The sequence below is a fragment of the Aquarana catesbeiana genome, linkage group LG01 (genome assembly GCF_042186555.1).
Source record: "Aquarana catesbeiana isolate 2022-GZ linkage group LG01, ASM4218655v1, whole genome shotgun sequence".
NCBI classification, from domain to species: domain Eukaryota; kingdom Metazoa; phylum Chordata; class Amphibia; order Anura; family Ranidae; genus Aquarana; species Aquarana catesbeiana.
Genome location: NC_133324.1, coordinates 500,628,917 through 500,652,899, shown reverse-complemented (window position 1 = coordinate 500,652,899; position 23,983 = coordinate 500,628,917). Strand labels below are relative to the sequence as shown.

Genomic DNA, 23,983 nt, shown 5'->3' with positions numbered 1-23,983 from the left:
GGAAGATTTCTCTAGGTTGAGAATCCAACCCAAACTTTCCAGGTAACTGGTTGTAATGCGTACGCTTTGCTCCAAACGAGCCACCGACTGGTCTATTAGCAATAGATCATCTAGGTACGCTACGACTGTTATGCCCTGTGCCCTTAACCTGGCTAGAGGTGGGGCCAGCACTTTTGTGAACACCCGGGGTGCTGTGGCTAGCCTGAAGAGCAGGGCTACAAACTGGAAATGCTGCTGTTCTAACTCGAACCGCAGAACTTGTGGTGAGCGGGAAATATAGGAACATGCAGATATGCATCCTTGATGTCGATCGATGCCAGAAGTTCTCCTAGAAGGGTAGAAACTACTGACCTGATCGTCTCCATGCGAAAGGAGCGGATCTTCAGGAACTGATTTCGATTTTTTAGATCTAGAATGGGTCTGACATCTCTATTTGGTTTTGGTACCATAAAAAGATTTTAATAAAACCCCAAACCTTTTGTGGGGATCTGTATGATCACCCCATGAGATATTAAATCGGTCTAGTGCCTGAAACAGAGTTTGTCTTTTCTCTGGATCTTTGGGAATGCTTGACCTCAAGAAACGAGACAGTGGGAAGTCCCGAAATTCCAGCTTGTACCCCAGCGTTACTGTGGAGATGACCCATCGGTCCTGAATTTCCTCTTGCCAGACTTCTGAAAACTGCAGAAGTCTTCCCCCCACCTTGGTGAGGGGGGGTTGCCTCTTCACGATGAGGCTTTAGGATTCTGCTTTGCAGGTTTCCGATCCCAGGACTTCTTTTGAGCCTGGGTCTGACACTGAGGTTTTCCTCTAGAGTCTGACGGCAGAAGCCGTCGCCACTGCCTAGAGGCAGAAGCCCCTGGTGCAGGGGAAAGAGCCCGTTTAAATGAAGGGCGTTTATACTTTCTTTTGACTGGCAAAAGAGTACTTTTCCCACTAGAAATTGCTTGGATATATTTGTCCAAATCTTCTCCAAATAGTCGCTCCCCATGAAAAGGGAACCCAGTTAGGAGGTTTTTACATGGTGCTTCGGCTGACCAATTTTTTAACCACAGGATTCTACGCATATGTACAAGCATAAGCGTAAGGCGGGACGCCTGGTGAATAGAATCTTTAATGGCATCTATGGCAAAGCATAATGCTTTTGGTAGTGCAGCCAATTCACAGGCTTGTTGCGCAGAAACTTCTTTAAGGGCCTGTCTAAATTGGTCCTTTAGGGATTGACAGATGCCTATTGCAGCGACTGCAGGCTGAGTAACGACAACTGCCAAGGAAAAAGTAGATTTTAACAGGGATTCCAACTTCTTATCTGTTGGATCCTTAAGCATTTGTGCATTGTCTACAGGACAGGAAACGCATGCAAAGGCTGAGAAGGTTTTAAGGAACCCAAGGAAGAAACCGAGCTTTCAGGAGACTCCGTTAGGAGTAGCATGAAAGTCGAACAAACCATCTCCGTAAGAGTTTGTATCAGCAATTTCTCAGATTGTGAGGCTGAAAAAGGTTCATCTACTGTTGTTTCCTCTGCAGAGGAATCACTGGTTTGTTTTTCCTCCGGATCGCCTGAGGGTAACACCTCATCCTGTGCCCTCTGTTCCCCTTGCAAAGGTTCTGAAGTGGGGGAAGGGGATCTAACATGCTTCTTATCCATTTAAATGGAGGATGCGATTAAAGCCGCTAATCTTCCTTCCAGATCCTGCAGGGTGGAGGAAAGGTCATCTTCAGTCACGTATAGTGGGGCTGAGATGCGAGAAGCAGTTGCACCATCAATTTGTTCCAATGGCTCACCCTGGCTTGCCATAATTGGTAATTCAGGCGAGGATGACAGCGTGGAAAATGAAATGCGACTTGAGATCCTAGCGCCTGGGGGTGAAACCTTTAGTACCTTTTTGGTCTTTGAGGTGTCTTTTTTGGCAGGCATAGTCCTAAGTACAAAAACAGAGGCACTATACAATTGCACTTAATCGCTGAATATAGTCATGACAGTAAAAATCGCTATAAAGTTCAGCTTAGTGCTGGGAAAAAAAAAAAAGTGTCCTTCCTGTATCAGGAAATGCCAGGTTGCAACCCTCACGTGTCCCACAGCTCCTGTGTCCCTGTGTGCAGACCGCTTGCTTCCTCGTCAGCCGAGAGACTGTCACAGCTGTTTTTTTTTGTTTTTTTTTAAACATTGCTGGGACCTCCGCACCCCCCACGGCGGGGGGGGTAATGTAAGGGGGGGGTACACCTGCTGATGTTTCCCTAACCCTCCGGTCCCTTCAGGGGGGAGAAAGAAAACATTTGGCAGATTTCTTTTACCTGAGAAAAATCCCCCGGCACACGCTGCTGCAGCCACACACAGACGGACTAATGCCCCGTACACACGGTCGGACTTTGTTCGGACATTCCGACAACAAAATCCTAGGATTTTTTCCGACGGATGTTGGCTCAAATTTGTCTTGCATACACACAGTCACACAAAGTTGTCGGAAAATCCGATCGTTCTGAACGCGGTGACGTAAAACACGTACGTCCGGACTATAAACAGGGCAGTGGCCAATAGCTTTCATCTCTTTATTTATTCTCTGCATGCGTGGCACTTTGTCCGTCGGATTTGTGTACACACGATCGGAATTTCCGACAACGGATTTTGTTGTCGGAAAATTTTATATCCTGCTCTCAAACTTTGTGTGTTGGAAAATCCGATGGAAAATGTGTGATGGAGCCTACACACGGTCGGAATTTCCGACAACAAGGTCCTATCACACATTTTCCGTCGGAAAATCCGACCGTGTGTACAGGGCATAAGCTTTACAGTGAAGACAACAGATTAAGGTATATGCATAGACTCCCTCTAGTGGACAATTAAGGCATGACAACATTTTTTTCCCTTAAAGAAGAATACATAGGTGTTTTTAGTACCCAAGTTTATTCCCTTACCTTATCCCCGCTGCAGGATTTGCTGAATTAACAGACAATCCAACTTTCACCCATCACGGCAGGCTGCGATTAGCAAACCTATAAGGAACGGGTCCCTAAAACGGGGTTCCACTCCCTTGGACCTGCAAAAGCACCACACCAGGAAAGCTTCAGGTAATGTAGCAAGACCTAAGCCCTGGGTCCCGGGGTCCAGCCCTACAAAGAGAGGTGTTACAGGCAAAACCTTGTGCTTCGGATACAAGGCCCCAAGTACCATCCACTTTGGCCTCAGTGGCACTTTGGATGGATCTGGTCTATGGAGGCTATTTGAATCCAGCATGGATCCCTCCTAGAGATCCTCAGAGCACATCTTCACTCGTGACCAACACCTTAGACTCTGGTGAAAAAACTGATGTGCTCCTGGAAGGAGAGGTTATATAGGGAGTGAACTTCCTGGATTGGGTATACCAGTGTCCATCACCTGAAGGTGGCCTATAACCCATTAAGTAATTACTTAAGGCTCTGTGTCCCATGATGTACGATAAAGAAAAGTCTGGGGTTCCCCCAAAATCCATAACAGACCCTTAGACTGGCATGCAGGCCAGGAGGTCAGAAGGGGGGGGGGCCTTGTTGATGGGGACAAGGGCCTCAGCCCCACAACCGTGGCTGTGGGGGTCTGCAGGCAGGGGGCTAATGGGAATCGATAATCGGAATCTGGAAGCCCCCTGATGGTGGGCTTGGCAAGAAGTGGACCTCCTAGCTCTCAGGAGGGTAGGGATGACCGAATTTAATAGGTGCCTGTCCCCCAGGAGCTGGGCATTAACAGCTATAGCCTACTGCAGGCTCCCCCGTCTGACATTTCTTATTTAGGTAAGGTGCAGGGCCACCTGGCTATGTCACCTGGTGGACCAGCCCCTTGTGACGTCATGGATCAGTGCATGCTGGGATCCTGGGATGTGGAGGCCCCCTGCTCACCACCCTTCCCCTATTTTGAGGGCATGTGACCTGTTATAGTTCGGGGGGGGGGCGCGTCCCACAGCCTGCTCCTTAGCAACCATCTCTATGCAATAAATAACCGCATTGACTAATGCGCTAATTACAGCTAAATTGAACAAATACCGCATTAACTACAAATTCTTAGTGAATTCAACACTTGCACAATATTTACTGCATACTATTAGCCGTTATTCAACTCTTAGTGAATTAACCCCAGGATCTTTAGTCTCAACCAATTGTTATATGCAGCTACTTTCGAGAGGACACTGGCAAAGAAAAGATACACAGACATCCCCTATATAACCCCTTGCACTCCAAGCAAGCCTCAGGTTTTGTAGCAAGCAATAGAGAGATCCCAAAGAACAGAGGTGAGGGACCTTTATCCTCTCCTGTACTCAAGGCAATTTTTTTTTTTTTACAGTACAAGACACAGGATCTTATGTTTTAACCATGGGGCATCCAAAAGCAGTCCAGTTGAGGGGTGGGCAAGACAGGCAGGAAACCCCCTATGGAAACACAACAGGGCATAACATGTTGAGATAGAGGAGAGAAAATCCCTGGTTTCTGAACAGCCATAACGAGGGAAGAACAATGTCTTGGATAAGGTGAAAGGAGGAAACCACCCTAGGAAAAAAAAAAAAAAAAGGAGACCAGCCTTACAGAAGTGATAGCAACGAGAAAGGCTACCTTGCGGGTAAGGCTGGATATGCGGAATATCCTTGATGGCTTTAAAGGGTGGTATCTGAAGGGCCAAAAGAACCAGGTTAGGATTCCACAGTGCCACTGGGAAATTAACAGGGGGAGGAATGTGTGCAAGACCCAGTCCAAAGGACCGTCACTATAGAAAGAGACCAATGGCTCTGAAACAATACAGCCAGAGCAAAGATTTGCTTCCTATTGGTTCTTAAGGTCAAATGTTGGTCTGGGCTGACTAGGGAAAAGACAGAAAGTGTCCCAAGAAGAACTTTTAGACTCGAATTTCTAAGTCTTGCACCATATTAATAGGCTTTCCAGGTGTGATGGTGGACTTGGCAAGAAGTGGACCTCCTAGCTCTCAGGAGGGTAGGCAAGACCGAATCCAATAGGTGCCTGTCCCCCAGGACCTGGGCATTAACAGCTATACCCTTAAAGCCAGCAACCAAGAAACAGGGTCGTGGAACAGCCCTAGGGTCAAAATGGTTTGGATGATCAGGAAGGGCCCACGGAAAATCTTGAAGCAGTCTAAATATGTCTGAGTACCATGTCCTCCTGAACCAGTTTGGTGCAATGAGGAATCACCATTCACCAGAATGCCCACCATTTAAATCCTTGGACCAAACAAGAAAGGATCTGGAGAGGGGTAATGGGAGAATCAGGTCTGCTTTTTGGTGAGCAGTACAACCTCTGGTTCCTCCCTGGTGACTGGTGTAGGGCATTGTTGTGGCATTGTCCAGCTGGATTCACCAAGAGGAAATGCATGACTCATCTCCAGCTTGACAGGCTGGCATTTGTTGTGAGAAAATTCCACATCTTAGGGGAAGCGTTTTCCCTGGATGGAATTCCATTATGTCAGGGAGAGTCTGGCCCTGTAGGTCAGAGCCATACAGTCAAAAGCCCAAGGCTGTTTGAGAATGTTGAATTGCAATCATCTAGGGTGAACCGGCATATGGTAATGGCCTGAAAGCAGCTCCCAGGCCTGGTTATAGGGCCTGAGCATGAGAGTGGAGGGACAGGAGTTAGAACCAGTGAAGGAGAATCCTAGACAGGGCCGTATTCAATATCAGGCCCAGGTACTGCCATCAGTAAGTCAGGTCCAGTGATCCATCTGAAACTCGGCAGTCCGCACTCTCTCCGTCAGACTCTGGCTGACAGGGCTTGGGACAGGCTGGTCTAAACAGAAGACTGTCCATTGAGGAAAGGGAGAGGGGTATCCAGAATTTAAAACATTTTTTGAGAATTTGAAATTGGTGTCAGCAGATTGTAATAAGTAAAAAAGATAAAGCATATATTAATGCCTACTAATCGCTATTTTGTAAAAATAAAAAAATCCCAGAACATCAGATACCTCTGTAAAAATACTGGCTTCAATAAAAATCCTTCATTCTGGCCATTCTGTTCTCCTTGTACATTAATATACTGCTCCACATAATTGGAAAGGTGCTAGACAAAAACAAAGAGGGAAAATTACAAATTAGATCTCCTATTAATATAATATTAATATAACAAAAAAAACAGTAACTACAACTGAAGTAGAAAATGAATACACCTTTATTGTAACATTGAGTAAACATGGTGATGAAGGTAAGGAAAATGTATGCTTTTCCCGCAAAACATGTAATGTCACACCGACATTTACCAAGTCACAGGGACCAATGCCAAGGCACCGCTCATGAGTGTTATGCCAATGCAGAAATTATTTAATGATTTATATCATAACACCATTCACTATGGCTTATGTCTTTAACAGCCTAAGAGACTCTGGATTTTTTTAATATTGTGTTTGTATGGTATGCAGGCTGAATTATATAATACACATTAATAATAATAGTACATTTGAATTAAGGATGATACCCTCCACTGACACGTACCATAAATAGAAACCTACCCACACGCATTTATCCATTTTTTTTTGCCCGAATGATATAATAAATGTGCATTATGCTTACATTATAGCTCTGCTTTAAACAAGCCCCAATGCTTTGATCCTACCTGCACTTCAGTGGGGTCTTCTGTCTGAACATCTTCTGTGTCAAGCAGCTCAATTGTCATTATTACTTGGCCCTGTCTTTGCAGGAACATTATCTACAAAAAATAAAAGAAACCATAATAATTACAATATTTTGTCATTTTTCAATATTTCTGTTGACAAAATTATTTCTCTAAATTTTCTAATTTACATTTTCCTTTTTTTTTTCCCCTGACAATCCAATGCGCTCCATTTACTGAAGAGTTGTTATATCAGTGGCCCTATGTAAGTAAATCCCAGGGAAAAAAAAATATCAAAGTCCCACATCTCTTAAAAAGCTGGTACTTCATGCTTTCGCACCACAGTGCTTTTTGTTGGCATAGCTGAGTTACAGCCACAACCCTTAGCACATGCCCTTACAAGAAATGTAATGCAGAGTAGGGGATTGGCACCATTACAGAGTATGGAGTATTCAGTCAAACTCTGCCACCCATTGGAAAACACATTTTTATTTATTTAAGGGGCATGATTAAGCTCTGGAGAAGAGTGAAAGGCATTGGGGGGGGGGGGGGGGGGGGGTGCATGGCCTGCTTAGAGCCCGGGCTGAGGCAGTCATACACCGCCTCACAAGGTTTTGCTGTGATGTGTGACTTTAAGAACTGCTTTCCCTACAGGAGTTTAGTTCTGCGTTAGAGTAAGCCAAAAAACAAGAGCAACCGCAAAAAAACAAAACAAAAAAAAAAAAAAAAAAAAACACACATTTACTAGTGCTGTCCCCAAAATGTATGTAAAAAACCTTTACAGAATCCACACCTAATGGTGCTTCATAATACATGCTGAGATTACTTCATTCCCTACAAAAACACACATTTAAAAATATGTAAGAAACTGAATAAAGTAGGATTGTACTTTTAAATGGAACCCTTAAAGATCTGCTACACCCCTAAGGGGAGATACTGTCACCAGGCCCAGGCAGGGCAAAGTGACAGCGTCTCTGCAAAGGGTCCCCCTCATAGGAATTTGGCTACGCTTCACCACTGACCCTTCCTCCACTGCAGCCATCATTAAAATCACCAGTGTCTGTGGCCAGGGAGCAATGCTCACATCACTCCCTTGGACATGTGACTGTCCTAATGCCTAGTGATTGGCTGTTAGGGTCAAGCATAGTCACAGGGATGAAAGTCAGATATGCTCTCTGACACTCGGGGAAGATGGAACTTAAAAAAAAAAAAAAAAAAAAAAAAAGGGAACAGAATGGAAGCACTAGTGAGGTAAGGAGACCCTCCTTTGCAGAGACACTGCAACTTTGCCCTGCCTTAGGTTAATTTAATTAACAAAGCTACAATTATTTTTTTTTTTGCTAATCTGGGCTGGAACTTACAAATACAGACCATCTAATATATATTCGACTATCTTGAGTTTTTAAGTAGGGTATAATACAAATTATGAATTAAATAAACTGCATTCTTCAGATTACCTTGAAACAATTCTCATCCGCCATGCAATGCTCTGCTTTCCACTGATAACTTGTTTCTTTTGCCGTCCGGACGCACTGGGTAATTAGACTGCCCCCTGCTGCTCCTTTCTTTTTCTCACTCAGGTACAGTTCCACCACCTTCAAGCAGATTTCGTCACTTACCAAATGATGTAGCTGAGGACACAAAGAGGGATTACATAGAGGTCACAACCACAAAGGAAAATAATAGGCAGCTGTCAAGTATGCAAATTAAAATTAATTGGAATGTGAAACACCACCACAAACACAAGTTCAACTTATTATAGTATGACATTTTCTTTTACAATCATTTTTATTAGATTTGAAACAGTCAAACAAAATACAAAGCATGTCACATATGCTTATGCACCGTATTTTTCCAAGCAAAAATGACACAAGGTTTCCAACATGTTTGTGTAGCACATACTCAAGGTCATCACAATATTAACAAACCCTTGCCCGTGTACTGGAGATAAAGTGTAATGGCAAAGGTTAACAACAAAGGGAACCCTAGTATGAAAAAGCTTTGTGAGGACCTCTACAGTGCTGGGGAAAACTGGAAGAGAAAAGGGGAGAAAACAAAACAAAAAAAAAAAAAAGGATAGGAGAAGAGATATGCGAAGAGATGGTTAGGGTGGCTGGCAAAATGTACTTTCACCTACGAACTGGTCACCATCAGATAAAAACCTGGGGCAGGTAGACAACCACAAAAGGTATCAGAAGCCACAGAATAGTTTCACTGGTAAACATCTTGCAACACATGTAATGATATCTTTCTTTGGATGGATTTACCCTTTATTTCTGATGTCATACTGGCATTTGATTTATAACTGCCACCTGTATGCTATTATACAAATAGCTAAGATGCAAGTCTCGATTTCTTATTGCCACATAAAAAGTTGCAGCTACCTGTCGAGTGATGTTCTGTATCAGCTTGTCCATTGTGAAGCCAATATAAGCATGTATAGTAAACATCTCCCGTAGTGTGTCTTCATAATGGGTAGGGTCCAGATTTCCAACAAGAAGATTTCTCACCATGTCCAGGAATGCAGGGTAGTATTCTTCCAATTCAACCTCACCTGAAAAAATAAATTAAAAAAATACACAATCCTAAATTACAAAAACTTTGCATGAGAAATTTTGGACTGCTCTCTCTTTTAAGGTTAGCTGAAAAACATGAATGAGCACATAGAGCCTAAAGTGTATATGAGACGGAAGCGTAATTGACAAGGGAATCACAAAGCATAAAAGGGGAAAACAGCAAACACACAGGGGTGGATTTACTATAACTGGAGAGTGCCAAATCTGGTGCGGCTGTGCATGGTAGCCACTCATCTTCTAACTTCATCTTGTTCAATTAAGCTTTGACAAAAAAAAAAAAAAATGGAAGCCAAATCGGTTTCTATGCAGAGCTGCACCAGATTTTGCACTCTGCAGTTTTAGTAAATCAACCTCAATCTTAACTTCTCTGAAGACAACATATACTTGTGGAAATATTAACATTGTCATTGTTGATCGCTCATAAAAATACTTGTCAGCTAGCTGGCTTTAAGGCTTTCTGAGGCACAAACCTAGAAGTGTTATGTAAATCAGGAATTTTGACTTCATAACCTGCATACTTATTCTTAGGATGTTGTCAGTAATAAAAGCACCCATATTCCTTCATTACAGTTGTCTTAAAAAGTGCAAGCCATGTCATTTGAATCCTGGCTTTACTATCAGGTAAGGCACCTAAATGGAAAAAAGTCAAATCTGAAATGGTCTGAACTCCCATCCTACATACTCTTTCAAATTCAGCAGCTCAGTTGGTTAATGAATCGTAATTGAGAAAAAAATGCCTTGGAGCCTTAAACACTTGTAATTAAAGTGGTTGTATAGGATCATAGAATGCATGAAAGTAAAAAAGGCAGCACCCCCCAGCCCCCCTAAAACTTACCTGAGCCCCATCTTGACCAATCAATGTGCACGAGAGCCTTGGCTCTCCCGGGTCTCTCCCTCCTCACTGGCTGAGACAGTAGTGGTAGCCATTGGCTCCCATTATTGTCGATCACAGCCAGTGGGCCAATGAGGACAGAGCGGGGGCAGGTCCAAGCCACGCTGTGTGTGTAAATAAACACACACAGAGCAGCGGCTCGGGAGTGAGCCTACTCAGGTGCCCCATAACAAGTTAGTTGCTATAGCGGGAACTAGGCAGGAGGAAGGGGCTCTGGAGCATTGACGGGGAACCCAAAAGGAGGATCGGGGCTGCTCTGTGCAAAACCACTGCACAGACCAGGGAAGTATGACATGTTTGCTATTTAAAAAAACAAAAAAAAAAAAACAAACCTATAATATCAGCTTCCATACTCCTACTATAACAGGTTCACTTTAAAGTCAATCTCTGGGCAAAAACTAACCCCTCCCCCCTCATGTTTTTTCACCACAAATACCTGTTGAACCAGAGTTTTACCCACCCAAGTCCTCCTTGCAGGTCCCACGGCGTCAAGGTTTATAGATGTGCTGTAGTTGTGCCCTCACACTAATGTCATTGCCTGCAGACCCTTTTTAGATCATGAGAGCACCCCAATGCAGGCAGTGATGTGGACACCCGAGAAAGAACCCCACCAGATCCAGTACATGGAAAAAGAAAGACTCAGGACTGAAACATCACATAAATGCAGATTTAGGTGAATAAAAGGGACACTTAAGTGTTTTTTTATGACAATAACTAGTTAGAGGGGGTGGGGAGAGGGTGTGTGGGAGTGTAGTTCAGAAAAGGAACCTGTGTTGCCACAGCTGTTTTTTTAATGCTAGTTTTCGGTTTGTCATCCTAATCCTCTGGATTTTTCTAGCCTTGATGTAGAACAAGTGTACAAGAAATCTGACTTAATTTGTTGCATGCCTATTCCAGGCGAGTAGTAAAGAAGCTGGGAGCCAAGTTACAGCCAGGCAATTATTATTCAGAAAGCCAACAATGGCAGCCTCATTACAGGTTTCCTATTACTGCTAACAATGATGTTCACGCTGACACTCTTGCTTCAACAACAAGAATAACTAGCCTGATCTGCTTACTTGTTTTAGGCCAGTGACTCAATGTACTGGAAGCAGAGGGTTAGCACTATAAACAGCTAGTATTTTAACAGTATTTTCCTATATAAAAGGCTTACCTATAGGTACTGTAAATATCTCCTAAACGTGCGCTGTTTAGGAGATAATTACCTTGTAGTGCACCGATGAGCTCATCGGCGCATGCACTGTGAAGAAACTGCCCTCCGTGCGGTTTCTTCAGTAGCAAATGCCGTGACTGTTGGCTCCTGCACGTGGGAGCGACGTCACGTGACGCGACTCCAGCCAGTCACAGAGCCAGAGTCTGTGGCCCTGGAAGGAAGAGGAGCGAAGATGGATTCGGCCACCAGCGGGGACGGCGCAGGCTTCATTTACTGTTAAGTGCCACATAATGGGCTAGTATGTGATGCATACTAGCCTATTATGTTTTTACTTTGCAGGGGAAAAAAAAAGAGGAAGTAAAACCCATCGGGGTTTACTTCCTCTTTAACTTTTTGTTCTGCACACATACTGCTGAACTATATAATATGAAGGAAACACAAAGGGCACTAATCTATAAAGTGACAATTACAATGTTGTTGTAAAGACCCAGACATTTTTTCCTTCACTGAACTTAATGCAGTATTAAACCCCAAACCAAAAAGTAATACATCGCAGCTTACCAATCAGATGTGGTGGCTGCATTAGTTTTCTTTTTTTAGGCTTTTTCCCCCTCTGTTTTCACCTGGTGATCTGCCCAGTAACACACCTCCTGCATTAGAGTGTCCCCACTCTGGATGAAGGAGCACAGGGGGCACCTTTGGACAGCAGCATTGTCAGTCTGGGGGGAGCAGAGTGTTAAATGGGCTAGCAGATTTACATACACAAATTGAATCCAAACTCCAGCTCACATTGAAGTTACAGCAACAGTTTTTTTTCTCTTTTAAGATAAAGATTTTACATGAATAAATACAAGCTGATCATTGCAAGCACCCTGTCTGTGTTAAATGGTTCGTCTCAACCCTGTAACTGGTACATTTGCAGGGGAGCTTGTTCTGTTGAAAAACAAACAGACCCACTGGCTGGATAACCAGACGAAAGGAAAGAAAGTCTAAAAAGGAAAATGAATGCAGCCATCACATTGAAGAACTGGTAAGCTGTAATATAATAAATGTTTGCTTTTGGGTTTAATACTGCTTTAATATTGGGAGAGAATAGTAAGATATTAATGCTAAACAAACTGGGCACATTTATAAAAAGTAGAGCAGAGTAATAAAAAAAAAAAAACTACTGCAACCAGATTCCTGCTGACCTTATGCTTGAGATGGTAGGAAAATGACAATCACCACCTGACTAGCTGAGGTAGTCAACAGAATTATTGAGGTTCACATAAGTTGTAGCATTATGTTCAATGGAATCAAAAGTATTCAACAAGGTACATGTGTTGCATCTTTACCTATTAGCAGCAGTGATCTGCAATGAAAGGTGGTTCAATGTCCCAGTGCTTTCCTGTGTCCAGGAAGCTATGTTTAGGGTGAAACGTGTCAGAACTATGGACCCAGACAGTGTGTTTTCTGATCAGGTTTTGATAAAGGGACTCTAAATTAGACATCGATGTGAAGTGGTCATATTTATGTACTAAGGGCAGCCTTGATGTTTCTTTCAGAAGGCTTCACACAAAATTACCTTTTCAGTACTTGGACAAGTGCAACAGCACAGGGGCAGCTGTAAGACATTCCCTGAAGTTATTGGCCATTCTTTGGTTTAAGCCCCAATTCCACTAAATTGTTAATTTAAAGTCCAAAAGTTGTTCTAAAGCTTACAGGTTTGTTTTCTTTAGAAGCTACAGCCTGAGTAGAAAGTCTGATTACTGCCAGTATGATGTAGAGAAAAACCCTTGCTCCCTAGGTGGAAGCAGTGGTCTCTCTGTAGAAGTCCGACAACCCTCTGCTTGGTCACAGCCCGAGTTCTCCAATTAGAAGGAAGCATGAGCTATGCTGAATGCAGAGCTATAAGTCTAAGTCTGACTAAATAAGTCTGACATGTTAAAATTAAGACTGATTCTTTAAGGACAGAAAAGGTACCGCTGTGCAACTATTGGCAGGGGACAGGCTTTTCTACTCAGGACGCGGATGCTTATGAAAGAAAAAAAACTTTAAAGGGCCAATTCACGCGGTCAAAACGGCAAATCACAGAGCAGCCGGAGCGATTTACCGCTCCAACTGCTCTGCACTGCCCGGTGGCTAGGGGGCAGCGTGGTATAATCGATTCAGCACATTGAACGGCTTCCTTTTTAAATAAACTTTATGTGAAGTGGTGTACAAAAAGTACACTTCATACACCACAATGTTGGGCAGCGTGATGCGCTACGCTGCCCGATATGGCTGCGTTGCAGTGTGAATGGGACACATAAGAAACAATTGTTTGCTGTGTCCCTGCGGTGACAGACATTTTTTTTTGTGAACACCCTTTATTTGAAGCACCTGGAATGTACATAGTCTATTAACGAAGACTTGGCCCTTAAAGTAAACCTGTCCTGGAAGAAAGAAGGGGGATGGGAATGGGAATGAAACCCAAAGAGTCAGAAATCCTGAGCCTGCATACTTGTTCTGGGACACAGAGTATCAACTTAACAGCCAATTAACTTTTTGTCAATATCAACTTCTATGTTTTTCTTTAAAATTCTAAATAATTTTACAAAATGTATACATTCTATATCTTCTGCATTGCTAGTTGAAGCTTACCATTTACCAAAGCAAGACAGAGAAGAGCTCAAGAGAGGAGGACTTGTTGCCCCCACGCAAAACTTGCATGAAGTGCTCATAGCAAAAACAAAGTAATGGTCACCTCACTATGAAGTAAACCTGATACATGGGAATTAATTGTAATACTCACTGGGTTGCTTGAGTCGGAGCTCCATGGCAGGTCCATTAGACTTTTCTTTCCTGCCCTCACACAGCAATTTTTCACGCTCTTTTTCAGTCCTATACTCGTGCAATTGGATCTGCGCCTGCCGATAGATCCTCAGGAGGCGAGAGCACAGTGTGTGGTGAAGCCGAAGAAAGAAATACCAGTTATTATTAGCAAAAAGCAAGCTGTACATTTCCTCTGTTGTCTTAGGAGGTGGTTCTGGGGGAGAGCGTGTTGGGGTAGTGGGTTCCTGAGGCACTCCAGCATTTGCTGATTTTCTGCGGCGCTCAGGAAGTTCCGTTACAGAAGGGTCTGGAACTGTCTCTGTAGGAGTATCCTCAGTGTTGGAACCAAGTAAGGACTGAAAAGTAGAAGAGGAAGAGGAGAAAAAAAGTTCAGGGATAAACTGATGCAAGATTTGTCGGATAGTGTCTTTATCTTCCTTCTGAATAGCAGGTTGTCTTTTTACGTAGTAGCTAATCAGAGATGCAGCATCTTCCAGAATCTGCCAGTCCTCATAGGTATAAATGAGATGTGGCCCACTGGAAGAGTTTGGCCTTCCGTCAGGATGTTGTTCCTGGTGCTGTCACAAGAGAAAAAAGCATTGTTTTTTTTTGTATGAAAACTATAACGAGATATTTCTGTTGAACGATTATATTCTGGTACCTGAAACAAGGTGCATTTGGCAGGTCACCAAAACAGGGCATTGATTCCTGCCATTACTGAGCTAATCAGCCCAAAAGGCAGGATTTTTCATATAATACTGTAATCTGAATACACAACATTTAGATACTGCTGGAATTCTTAGTGAACAGAGATATGTAAATATATGAGGTGTACCTTTATGTTACTGCCCAGAACAAACAATGAGCTGCCTTAAAAGAGAAGTATTGGTTTCTTTTTTTTTCCCCCATTCATACTTACCTAGGTGGATGCAGCATCGGGTCCCCCGGCGCCTCTACACTGAAAACCGAGAAATCAAACATCGCAGCTCTCTCGGTTTTAAGAGCTTCGTGAGCAGAGGGCTGTAGACTGTCAGTCAAAGCTCCCTGCTCATCTCCCTCCTCGCTCTTTGGAGTGCTGAGCTGTGGAGGGGGATGTCTCAGGCTCTCATCGGTTCGCTGAGAGGCTGAGCCAGGTGTCAGTCTAGCCACCTGGCAGATCCAGACTAAACTGTCACAATGACAGGGTGCCTGGACTGATATCCGTGACGTCAGCAGTGAGCAGGCTTTAGCCCACCCTCTGCTGAAAACAGGTCGCAGGAGTGCAAAACGAATTGCATTCCTGTGAACCATAAGAGAAGCCCAGCCAAAACGAGCTTTGGCTGGACTTCTCCTTTAAGCTGGCTATACACCATAGGACTTCATCTCCAAGCCTGGTTGGACATATGTGCAGTAATGGCTACTGTATTCTGGAAGCAACAATACCTTAACAGTGCCTGCATCTGACTGGATGCAGGTGCTGTTTGGGCAAAGATTTCCAGCCCGGCTCCTTTGAAGGAAGTTGTTTGGAAAATAGACTTGAGTTGGGTGGTGTCAACAAAACTAATTCCTGCTGAACCAGCCGAAATTCAATCCATATTATGGTTAGCTTTACTAGAGTTGGTCTCTGCGATAATAGCAAGGGACGCAGCACATCTCTCTCTGTTCTGCAAAACAGATCCATTTTATAAACATATGTTTATAAGATTCTTTGCCATAGAACTACCCCTTGCTGCCAGCTCCACCCAGCCCTTAAAGTAATTCTGGACAGGAGGCGGAGGCTGGCTTCCCAATCATGTAATCACTGTCACTGGGTGTCACAGTCTCATGATGCAGTACCCATCCTGCTCCCAATAAAAAAAAACAAAAAAAACAAAGACCGTGAGTGGTCCAAGTGTGCCCTCAGCACAGAACAGGAGGATGCATATATGTGTCAGCTGGGCATTAGGGCCCTGTTCACACATTAGCCATTTTCTGCTTGAAGCTCTAAAATGCTCAACAAGCCAAATCCCGTTTATTTCAATGGCCCCTGTTCACAAGCGTTCTTTCACCTGAAGCAAAATGCCTGCAGCTTAAAAAAGCTCATGAACTTCTTTTTGGCAGATCACAAGCGTTTTCTGTTCAAATAGCAGCTCTCCACCCCCAATTTCCTCTTCTCCTCCTAGTGATTTCTATTGGCTAAACAAAAACACCTGAAGCTGTAAACCCCTTGTAATACACACAAAAAGCTGCAAAAAAAAAAAAAAAAAAAAAAAAAAAAAAAAACACGCCCGAAAAACACCAGTAAAAATCGATACTCAGATGTGAATGGAGCCTAAAACTCACACGTCCAGCTGCTGCATAAGCAAAGGAACACTGTTGCCATTTGTGTGATTGCCTTGATTTTTGGTAAGAGATTTCTCTCAGATTCATCTACTCTAAAAGGGATGCAGAAACTGCAGGCACAATACAACACCGAGAAAGCACTAGGATGGCCATCTTAAAGGCTGAACTTCCTGTTCACCATACCAGTTTGTGAAAAGACTTGATGAAACAAACAGCAAATTCTTCCGAACAAAGGAATGAATATGCAGAAAAGTTTCCCAAAAAAATTCTCTCTTTAGTTTACCTGTAGGGGATTTTTTACAACAAAATTGGAGTTACATATAAGAAAATTATAATGTGCATGCCATTCCTGATTCTCTTAAAACCTTTTAAAAACAATGACTTCTTACTCAGACTTTATCACCTACCTCATCATAGACACTCTCAATTTCATTTAGCAGACTCTTTGATCGAAGAGCCTTGGTGTCATTCTGCTTAAAGTTAACAGCCTGGTGATCAAGAGATTTTAAGTATGCTCTCTCATACTGTTCTCGCCAAGTCTTATTAAATCCTTGTTGAGCTTCTCTCCACTCCTCTTCTTTTGCTTTTAATCTGCAGCAGAGAATGGAAAAATAAATTTAGTGTTAAATTAAGTCAATTGATGAAAACTGACGAAAATCAATTCCAATTTCGATTTAGTCGACTAAAATCTAATGGCTTTAGGTAAATTGTAAAGTGTTATTTAAGCATCTCTCTAGAATTTTAAAACCCATTATATACTCCTAGAGTAAAAATCTAACAACATTTTATTATTTATGGTATTAAGGTTTGAACATGCACTATCAACACAGATTTATGCGTTGTGATATACAATGTCTTTATAAATAAAAACAAGTTTCATAAACAAAAATACTGCTTTTTGACAAATGGAAGTGCAATGTTAACCACTTACGGACTGCCCGCCGTGGTTATACAGTGGCTGTTTGACGTTGAATACCGGGGTTATGGCAGCTCCCCATTATCTTTCTAAACGGCGGGCGGAATCCGCCGCAAAGACCACTTTTATTGGCAGCGGGAGAGGTGCCCCCTCTTCGCTCCCCGTTGGTCTCCATCGTTTACCGTAGTCGTCGGTATCGGCAGAGAAGATCGGGTCCCTTCCCCTCTGCGGTATGGAGTCGAGTGAGGGAAAGATGGCCTCCACTTGGCTCCATACCATTGGATGACAGAAGCGACATCAAACGCCACTTCCGCACAAAGGTCTTAACCCTTTCACCGCCGTTACCTCGTACAGACCTAATGGCGGGGGGTACTGCACACAATCCGTGGCTGCAGACACCGGGATTGTGTGTGAAACTGACAGGCAGACTGAACAAAACAAAAAAAATAAAAGTTACACTCAAGCATATAAAATCCCCCTCCCAAAAATGTTTTGAGCCCCCCCCCCACCCCCACATATACACACGCACAAACATAAATGCATGAGTTGAGGCGCCTACATTTGAAAACGTCAATTGCGATACACATGTTACATATTGCCGTGTACGCCGCAGTGAGAGCAATAATTCTAGCACCAGACCTCCTACATAACACTAAATGATACCTATAAGGGGCCTTTGAAGAGTCGCCTATAGAAAACATAGGGTACTGAAGTTTGGCGACATTTCTCGGGCGCAAAAAAACGTTAAGGTTTAGCATGTTGGGTATCTATTTACTCGGCACAACTTCGTCTTTTTATATTTTACCAAAAATTTGGGTAATTTATTGCGTTTGTTTGCTCTAAAATTCACTCTAGTGTGTTTTATACTGAAAATATTGTGTTTTTCTAGACCTTTGCGGTAATATCATGCAACATAAAAAATTGAAACTACCGCTATTTTAGTCTCTAGGGTGGCTGCTTTCAGAAAATATATAATTTTTGGGGTTTTGTGTAACCTTCAGGCCTAAAATGATTTTTTTAAACATGTGTGCAAAAAAAAAAAAGAAAAAAAAAAACACCACGCAAAAATGGCTGTCAGCAAAAGGGTTAAAAATAGGATTTTTTTAACAGCTTACTTGTAAAATACTTTTCTTGGAGTACATCATGGGACACAGAGCCTTAAGTAATTACTGAATGGGTTATGGGCCACCTTCAGGGGATGGACACGGGTATACCCAATACAGGAAGTTCACTCCCTATATCAGTGTTTCTCAACTCCAGTTCTCAAGGCGCCCCAACAGGTCATGTTTTCAGGATTTCCCTCTGATGAAATGGCTGTGGTAATTACTAAGGCAGTGAAGCTGATCAAATCACCTGTGCAAAATAATGGAAAGCCTGAAAACATGACCTGTTGGGGCGCCTTGAGGACTGGAGTTGAGAAACACTGCCCTATATAACCACTCCTCCTTCCAGGAGCACATCAGTTTTTGTAGCTAAGCAAAATACTTAAATCCCAAAAGAGGGGAGGGACCTCTGTGTCCCATGATGTACTCCAAGACTTGGTAAGCTGTTATAAAAATCCTATTTTCTTTATCGTACATCATGGGACACAGAGCCTTAAGTAATTACTTAATGGGATGTCCCATAGCAATGCTACTTGAGGGGAGGGAGACAACACGTAGGGTACCCCCAGACTTGAGGGCTTATACTGCTGCCTGCAGCACACTGCACCCGAAGGTGATGTCCTCATACCTCCTTACATCCACCTGATAAAATTTTGTGAATGTATGTACTGAAGACCAAGTTACGGCCTTGCAGATCTGAGCCATGGAGGCCTGGTGACGCACTGCCCAAGAAGCACTAACCGCCCTGGTAGAGTGCGCCTTAACCACTTAAGGACCGCCTAACGCCGATTTACGTCGGCAAAGCGGCACGGGCAGGCAAAATCACGTACATGTACGTGATTTGCCTTCCGCGGGTGGGGGGTCCGATCGGACCCCCCCCCGGTGCCCGAGGCGGTCCCGTTCTGTTCCCCGGCGATCCGAGATGAGGGGGAGGCCATCCGTTCGTGGCCCCCCCCTCGCGATCGCCGCCGGCCAATGGGAACATTCCTTTGCTGCTGTATGCTAAACAGCAGCAAAGGAAATGATGTCATCTCCCCTCGGCTCGGTATTCCGTTCCAGCGCCGAGGGGAGAAGACATCAATGTAAGTGCACAACACACTACACACACAGTAGAACATGCCAGGCACACAAAACACCCCGATCCCCCCCCCGATCGCCCCCCAATCGCCCCCCCCCCCCCCCCTGTCACAAACTGACACCAGCAGGTTTTTTTTTTTCTGATTACTGCATAGTGTCAGTTTGTGACAGTTACAGTGTTGGGACAGTTAGTATTACCCCCCTTTAGGTCTAGGATACCCCCCTAACCCCCCCTAATAAAGTTTTAACCCCTTGATCACCCCCTGTCACCAGTGTTGCTAAGCGATCATTTTTCTGATCGCTGTATTAGTGTCGCTGGTGACGCTAGTTAGTGAGGTAAATATTTAGGTTCGCCGTCAGCGTTTTATAGTGTCAGGGACCCCCATATACTATCTAATAAATGTTTTAACCCCTTGATTGCCCCCTAGTTAACCCTTTCACCACTGATCACCGTATAAACGTTACGGTTGACGCTGGTTAGTTCGTTTATTTTTTATAGTGTCAGGGCACCCGCCGTTTATTACCGAATAAAGGTTTAGCCCCTGATCGCCCGGCGGTGATATGCGTCGCCCCAGGCAGCGTCAGATTAGCGCCAGTACCGCTAACACCCACGCACGCAGCATACGCCTCCCTTAGTGGTATAGTATCTGTACGGATCAATATCTGATCCGATCAGATCTATACTAGCGTCCCCAGCAGTTTAGGGTTCCCAAAAACGCAGTGTTAGCGGGATCAGCCCAGATACCCGCTAGCACCTGCGTTTTGCCCCTCCGCCCGGCCCACCCAAGTGCAGTATCGATACATCGCTGTCACTTACAAAACACTAAACGCATAACTGCAGCGTTCGCAGAGTCAGGCCTGATCCCTGCGATCGCTAACAGTTTTTTTGGTAGCATTTTGGTGAACTGGCAAGCAAGCACCAGGCAGCGTCAGGTTAGCGCCAGTAGCGCTAACACCCACGCACGCACCGTACACCTCCCTTAGTGGTATAGTATCTGATCGTATCAATATCTGATCCGATCAGATCTATACTAGCGTCCCCAGCAGTTTAGGGTTCCCAAAAACGCAGTGTTAGCGGGATCAGCCCAGATACCTGCTAGCACCTGCGTTTTGCCCCTCCGCCCGGCCCGGCCCACCCAAGTGCAGTATCGATCGATCACTGTCCCTTACAAAACACTAAACGCATAACTGCAGCGTTTGCAGAGTCAGGCCTTGATCCCTGCGATCGCTAACAGTTTTTTTGGTAGCGTTTTGGTGAACTGGCAAGCACCAGCGGCCTAGTACACCCCGGTCGTAGTCAAACCAGCACTGCAGCAACACTTGGTGACGTGGCGAGTCCCATAAGTGCAGTTCAAGCTGGTGAGGTGACAAGCACAAGTAGTGTCCCGCTGCCACCAAAAAGACAAACACAGGCCCGTCGTGCCCATAATGCCCTTCCTGCTGCATTCGCCAATCCTAATTGGGAACCCACCACTTCTGCAGCGCCCGTACTTCCCCCATTCACATCCCCAATCAAATGCAGTCGGCTGCATGAGAGGCATTTTCTTTATGTCCTCCCGAGTACCCCTACCCAACGAACCCCCAAAAAAGATGTTGTGTCTGCAGGAAGCGCGGATATAGGCGTGACACCCGCTATTATTGTCCCTCCTGTCCTGACAATCCTGGTCTTTGCATTGGTGAATGTTTTGAACGCTACCATGCACTAGTTGAGTATTAGCGTAGGGTACAGCATTGCACAGACTAGGCACACTTTCACAGGGTCTCCCAAGATGCCATCGCATTTTGTGAGACCCGAACCTGGAACCGGTTACAGTTACAAAAGTTAGTTACAAAAAAAGTGTCAAAAAAAAAATATATATATAAAATAAAAAAAAAATAGTTGTCGTTTTATTGTTCTCTCTCTCTCTATTCTCTCTCTATTGTTCTGCTCTTTTTTACTGTATTCTATTCTGCAATGTTTTATTGTTATTATGTTTTATCATGTTTGCTTTTTCAGGTATGCAATTTTTTATACTTTACCGTTTACTGTGCTTTATTGTTAACCATTTTTTTGTCTTCAGGTACGCCATTCACGACTTTGAGTGGTTATACCAAAATGATGCCTGCAGATTTAGGTATCATCTTGGTATCATTCTTTTCAGCCAGCGGTCGGCTTTCATGTAAAAGCAATCCTAGCGGCTAATTAGCCTCTAGACTGCTTTTACAAGCCGTGGGAGGGAATGCCCCCCCCCCCCACCGTCTTCCGTGTTTTTCTCTGGCTCTCCTGTCTCAACAGGGAACCTGAGAATGCAGCCGGTGATTCAGCCAGCTGACCATAGAGCTGATCAGAGACCAGAGTGGCTCCAAACATCTCTATGGCCTAAGAAACCGGAAGCTACGAGCATTTTATGACTTAGATTTCGCCGGATGTAAATAGCGCCATTGGGAAATTGGGGAAGCATTTTATCACACCGATCTTGGTGTGGTCAGATGCTTTGAGGGCAGAGGAGAGATCTAGGGTCTAATAGACCCCAATTTTTTCAAAAAAGAGTACCTGTCACTACCTATTGCTATCATAGGGGATATTTACATTCCCCGAGATAACAATAAAAATGATTAAAAAAAAAAAATATGAAAGGAACAGTTTAAAAATAAGATAAAAAAAGCAGAAAAATAATAAAGAAAAAAAAAAAAAAAAAAAAAAAAAAGCACCCCTGTCGCCCCCTGCTCTCGCGCTAAGGCGAACGCAATCGGCGGTCTGTCGTCAAACGTAAACAGCAATTGCACCATGCATGTGAGGTATCACCGTGAAGGTCAGATCGAGGGCAGTAATTTTTGCAGTAGACCTCCTCTGTAGATCTAAAGTGGTAACCTGTAAAGGCTTTTAAAGGCTTTTAAAAATGTATTTATTTTGTTGCCACTGCACGTTTGTGCGCAATTTTAAAGCATGTCATGTTTGGTATCCATGTACTCGGCCTAAGATCATCTTTTTTATTTCATCAAACATTTGGGCAATATAGTGTGTTTTAGTGCATTAAAATTTAAAAATGTGTGTTTTTTCCCCAAAAAATGCGTTTGAAAAATCGCTGCGCAAATACTGTGTGAAAAAAAAAAATGAAACACCCACCATTTTAATCTGTAGGGCATTTGCTTTAAAAAAATATATAATGTTTGGGGGTTCAAAGTAATTTTTTTGCAAAAAAAAAATAACTTTTTCATGTAAACAATAAGTGTCAGAAAGGGCTTTGTCTTCAAGTGGTTAGAAGAGTGGGTGATGTGTGACATAAGCTTCTAAATGTTGTGCATAAAATGCCAGGACAGTTCAAAACCCCCCAAATGACCCCATTTTGGAAAGTAGACACCCCAAGCTATTTGCTGAGAGGCATGTCGAGTCCATGGAATATTTTATATTGCGACACAAGTTGCGGGAAAGAGACACATTTTTTTTTTTTTTTTTTTTTTGCACAAAGTTGTCACTAAATGATATATTGCTCAAACATGCCATGGGAATATGTGAAATTACACCCCAAAATACATTCTGCTGCTTCTCCTGAGTACGGGGATACCACATGTGTGAGACTTTTTGGGAGCCTAGCCACGTACGGGACCCCGAAAACCAAGCACCGCCTTCAGGCTTTCTAAGGGCGTGAATTTTTGATTTCACTCTTCACTGCCTATCACAGTTTCGGAGGCCATGGAAAGCCCAGGTGGCACAAACCCCCCCCCAAATGACCCCATTTTGGAAAGTAGACACCCCAAGCTATTTGCTGAGAGGTATAGTGAGTATTTTGCAGACCTCACTTTTTGTCACAAAGTTTTGAAAATTGAAAAAAGAAAAAAAAAAATGTTTTTTCTTGTCTTTCTTCATTTTCAAAAACAAATGAGAGCTGCAAAATACTCACCATGCCTCTCAGCAAATAGCTTGGGGTGTATACTTTCCAAAATGGGGTCATTTGGGGGGGTTTTGTGCCACCTGGGCATTCCATGGCCTCCGAAACTGTGATAGGCAGTGAAGAGTGAAATCAAAAATTTTCACCCTTAGAAATCCTGAAGGCGGTGATTGGATTTTGGGGCCCCGTACGCGGCTAGGCTCCCAAAAAGTCCCACACATGTGGTATCCCCATACTCAGGAGAAGCAGCTAAATGTATTTTGGGGTGCAATTCCACATATGCCCATGGCCTGTGTGAGCAATATATCATTTAGTGACAACTTTTTGTAAATATTTTTTTTTTTTTTTTGTCATTATTCAATCACTTGGGACAAAAAAAATAAATATTCAATGGGTTCAACATGCCTCTCAGCAATTTCCTTGGGGTGTCTACTTTCCAAAATGGGGTCACTTGGGGGGGTTTTGTACTGCCCTGCCATTTTAGCACCTCAAGAAATGACATAGGCAGTCATAAACTAAAAGCTGTGTAAATTACAGAAAATGTACCCTAGTTTGTAGACGCTATAACTTTTGCGTAAACCAATAAATATACGCTTATTGACATTTTTTTTACCAAAGACATGTGGCCGAATACATTTTGGCCTAAATGTATGACTAAAATTTAGTTTATTGGATTTTTTTTATAACAAAAAGTAGAAAATATCATTTTTTTTCAAAATTTTCGGTC

The 23,983-nt window shown here is 43.4% G+C and overlaps 1 protein-coding gene across 1 annotated transcript in view; it reads right to left on the bottom strand.

Annotated features, from left to right (window-relative positions):
* The window catches only part of SIN3B (SIN3 transcription regulator family member B), a 106,589-nt gene that overhangs the window by 13,937 nt on the left and 68,669 nt on the right, over nt 1–23,983 (bottom strand). The window contains exons 14-19 of the mRNA XM_073592877.1: nt 16,699–16,882; nt 13,971–14,568; nt 8,961–9,130; nt 8,034–8,207; nt 6,580–6,672; nt 5,936–6,030 (exon numbers count right to left, since the gene is read on the bottom strand). Coding sequence (XP_073448978.1) covers nt 5,936–6,030; nt 6,580–6,672; nt 8,034–8,207; nt 8,961–9,130; nt 13,971–14,568; nt 16,699–16,882 — 1,314 coding nt within the window. The remainder of the gene's footprint in view (nt 1–5,935; nt 6,031–6,579; nt 6,673–8,033; nt 8,208–8,960; nt 9,131–13,970; nt 14,569–16,698; nt 16,883–23,983) is intronic.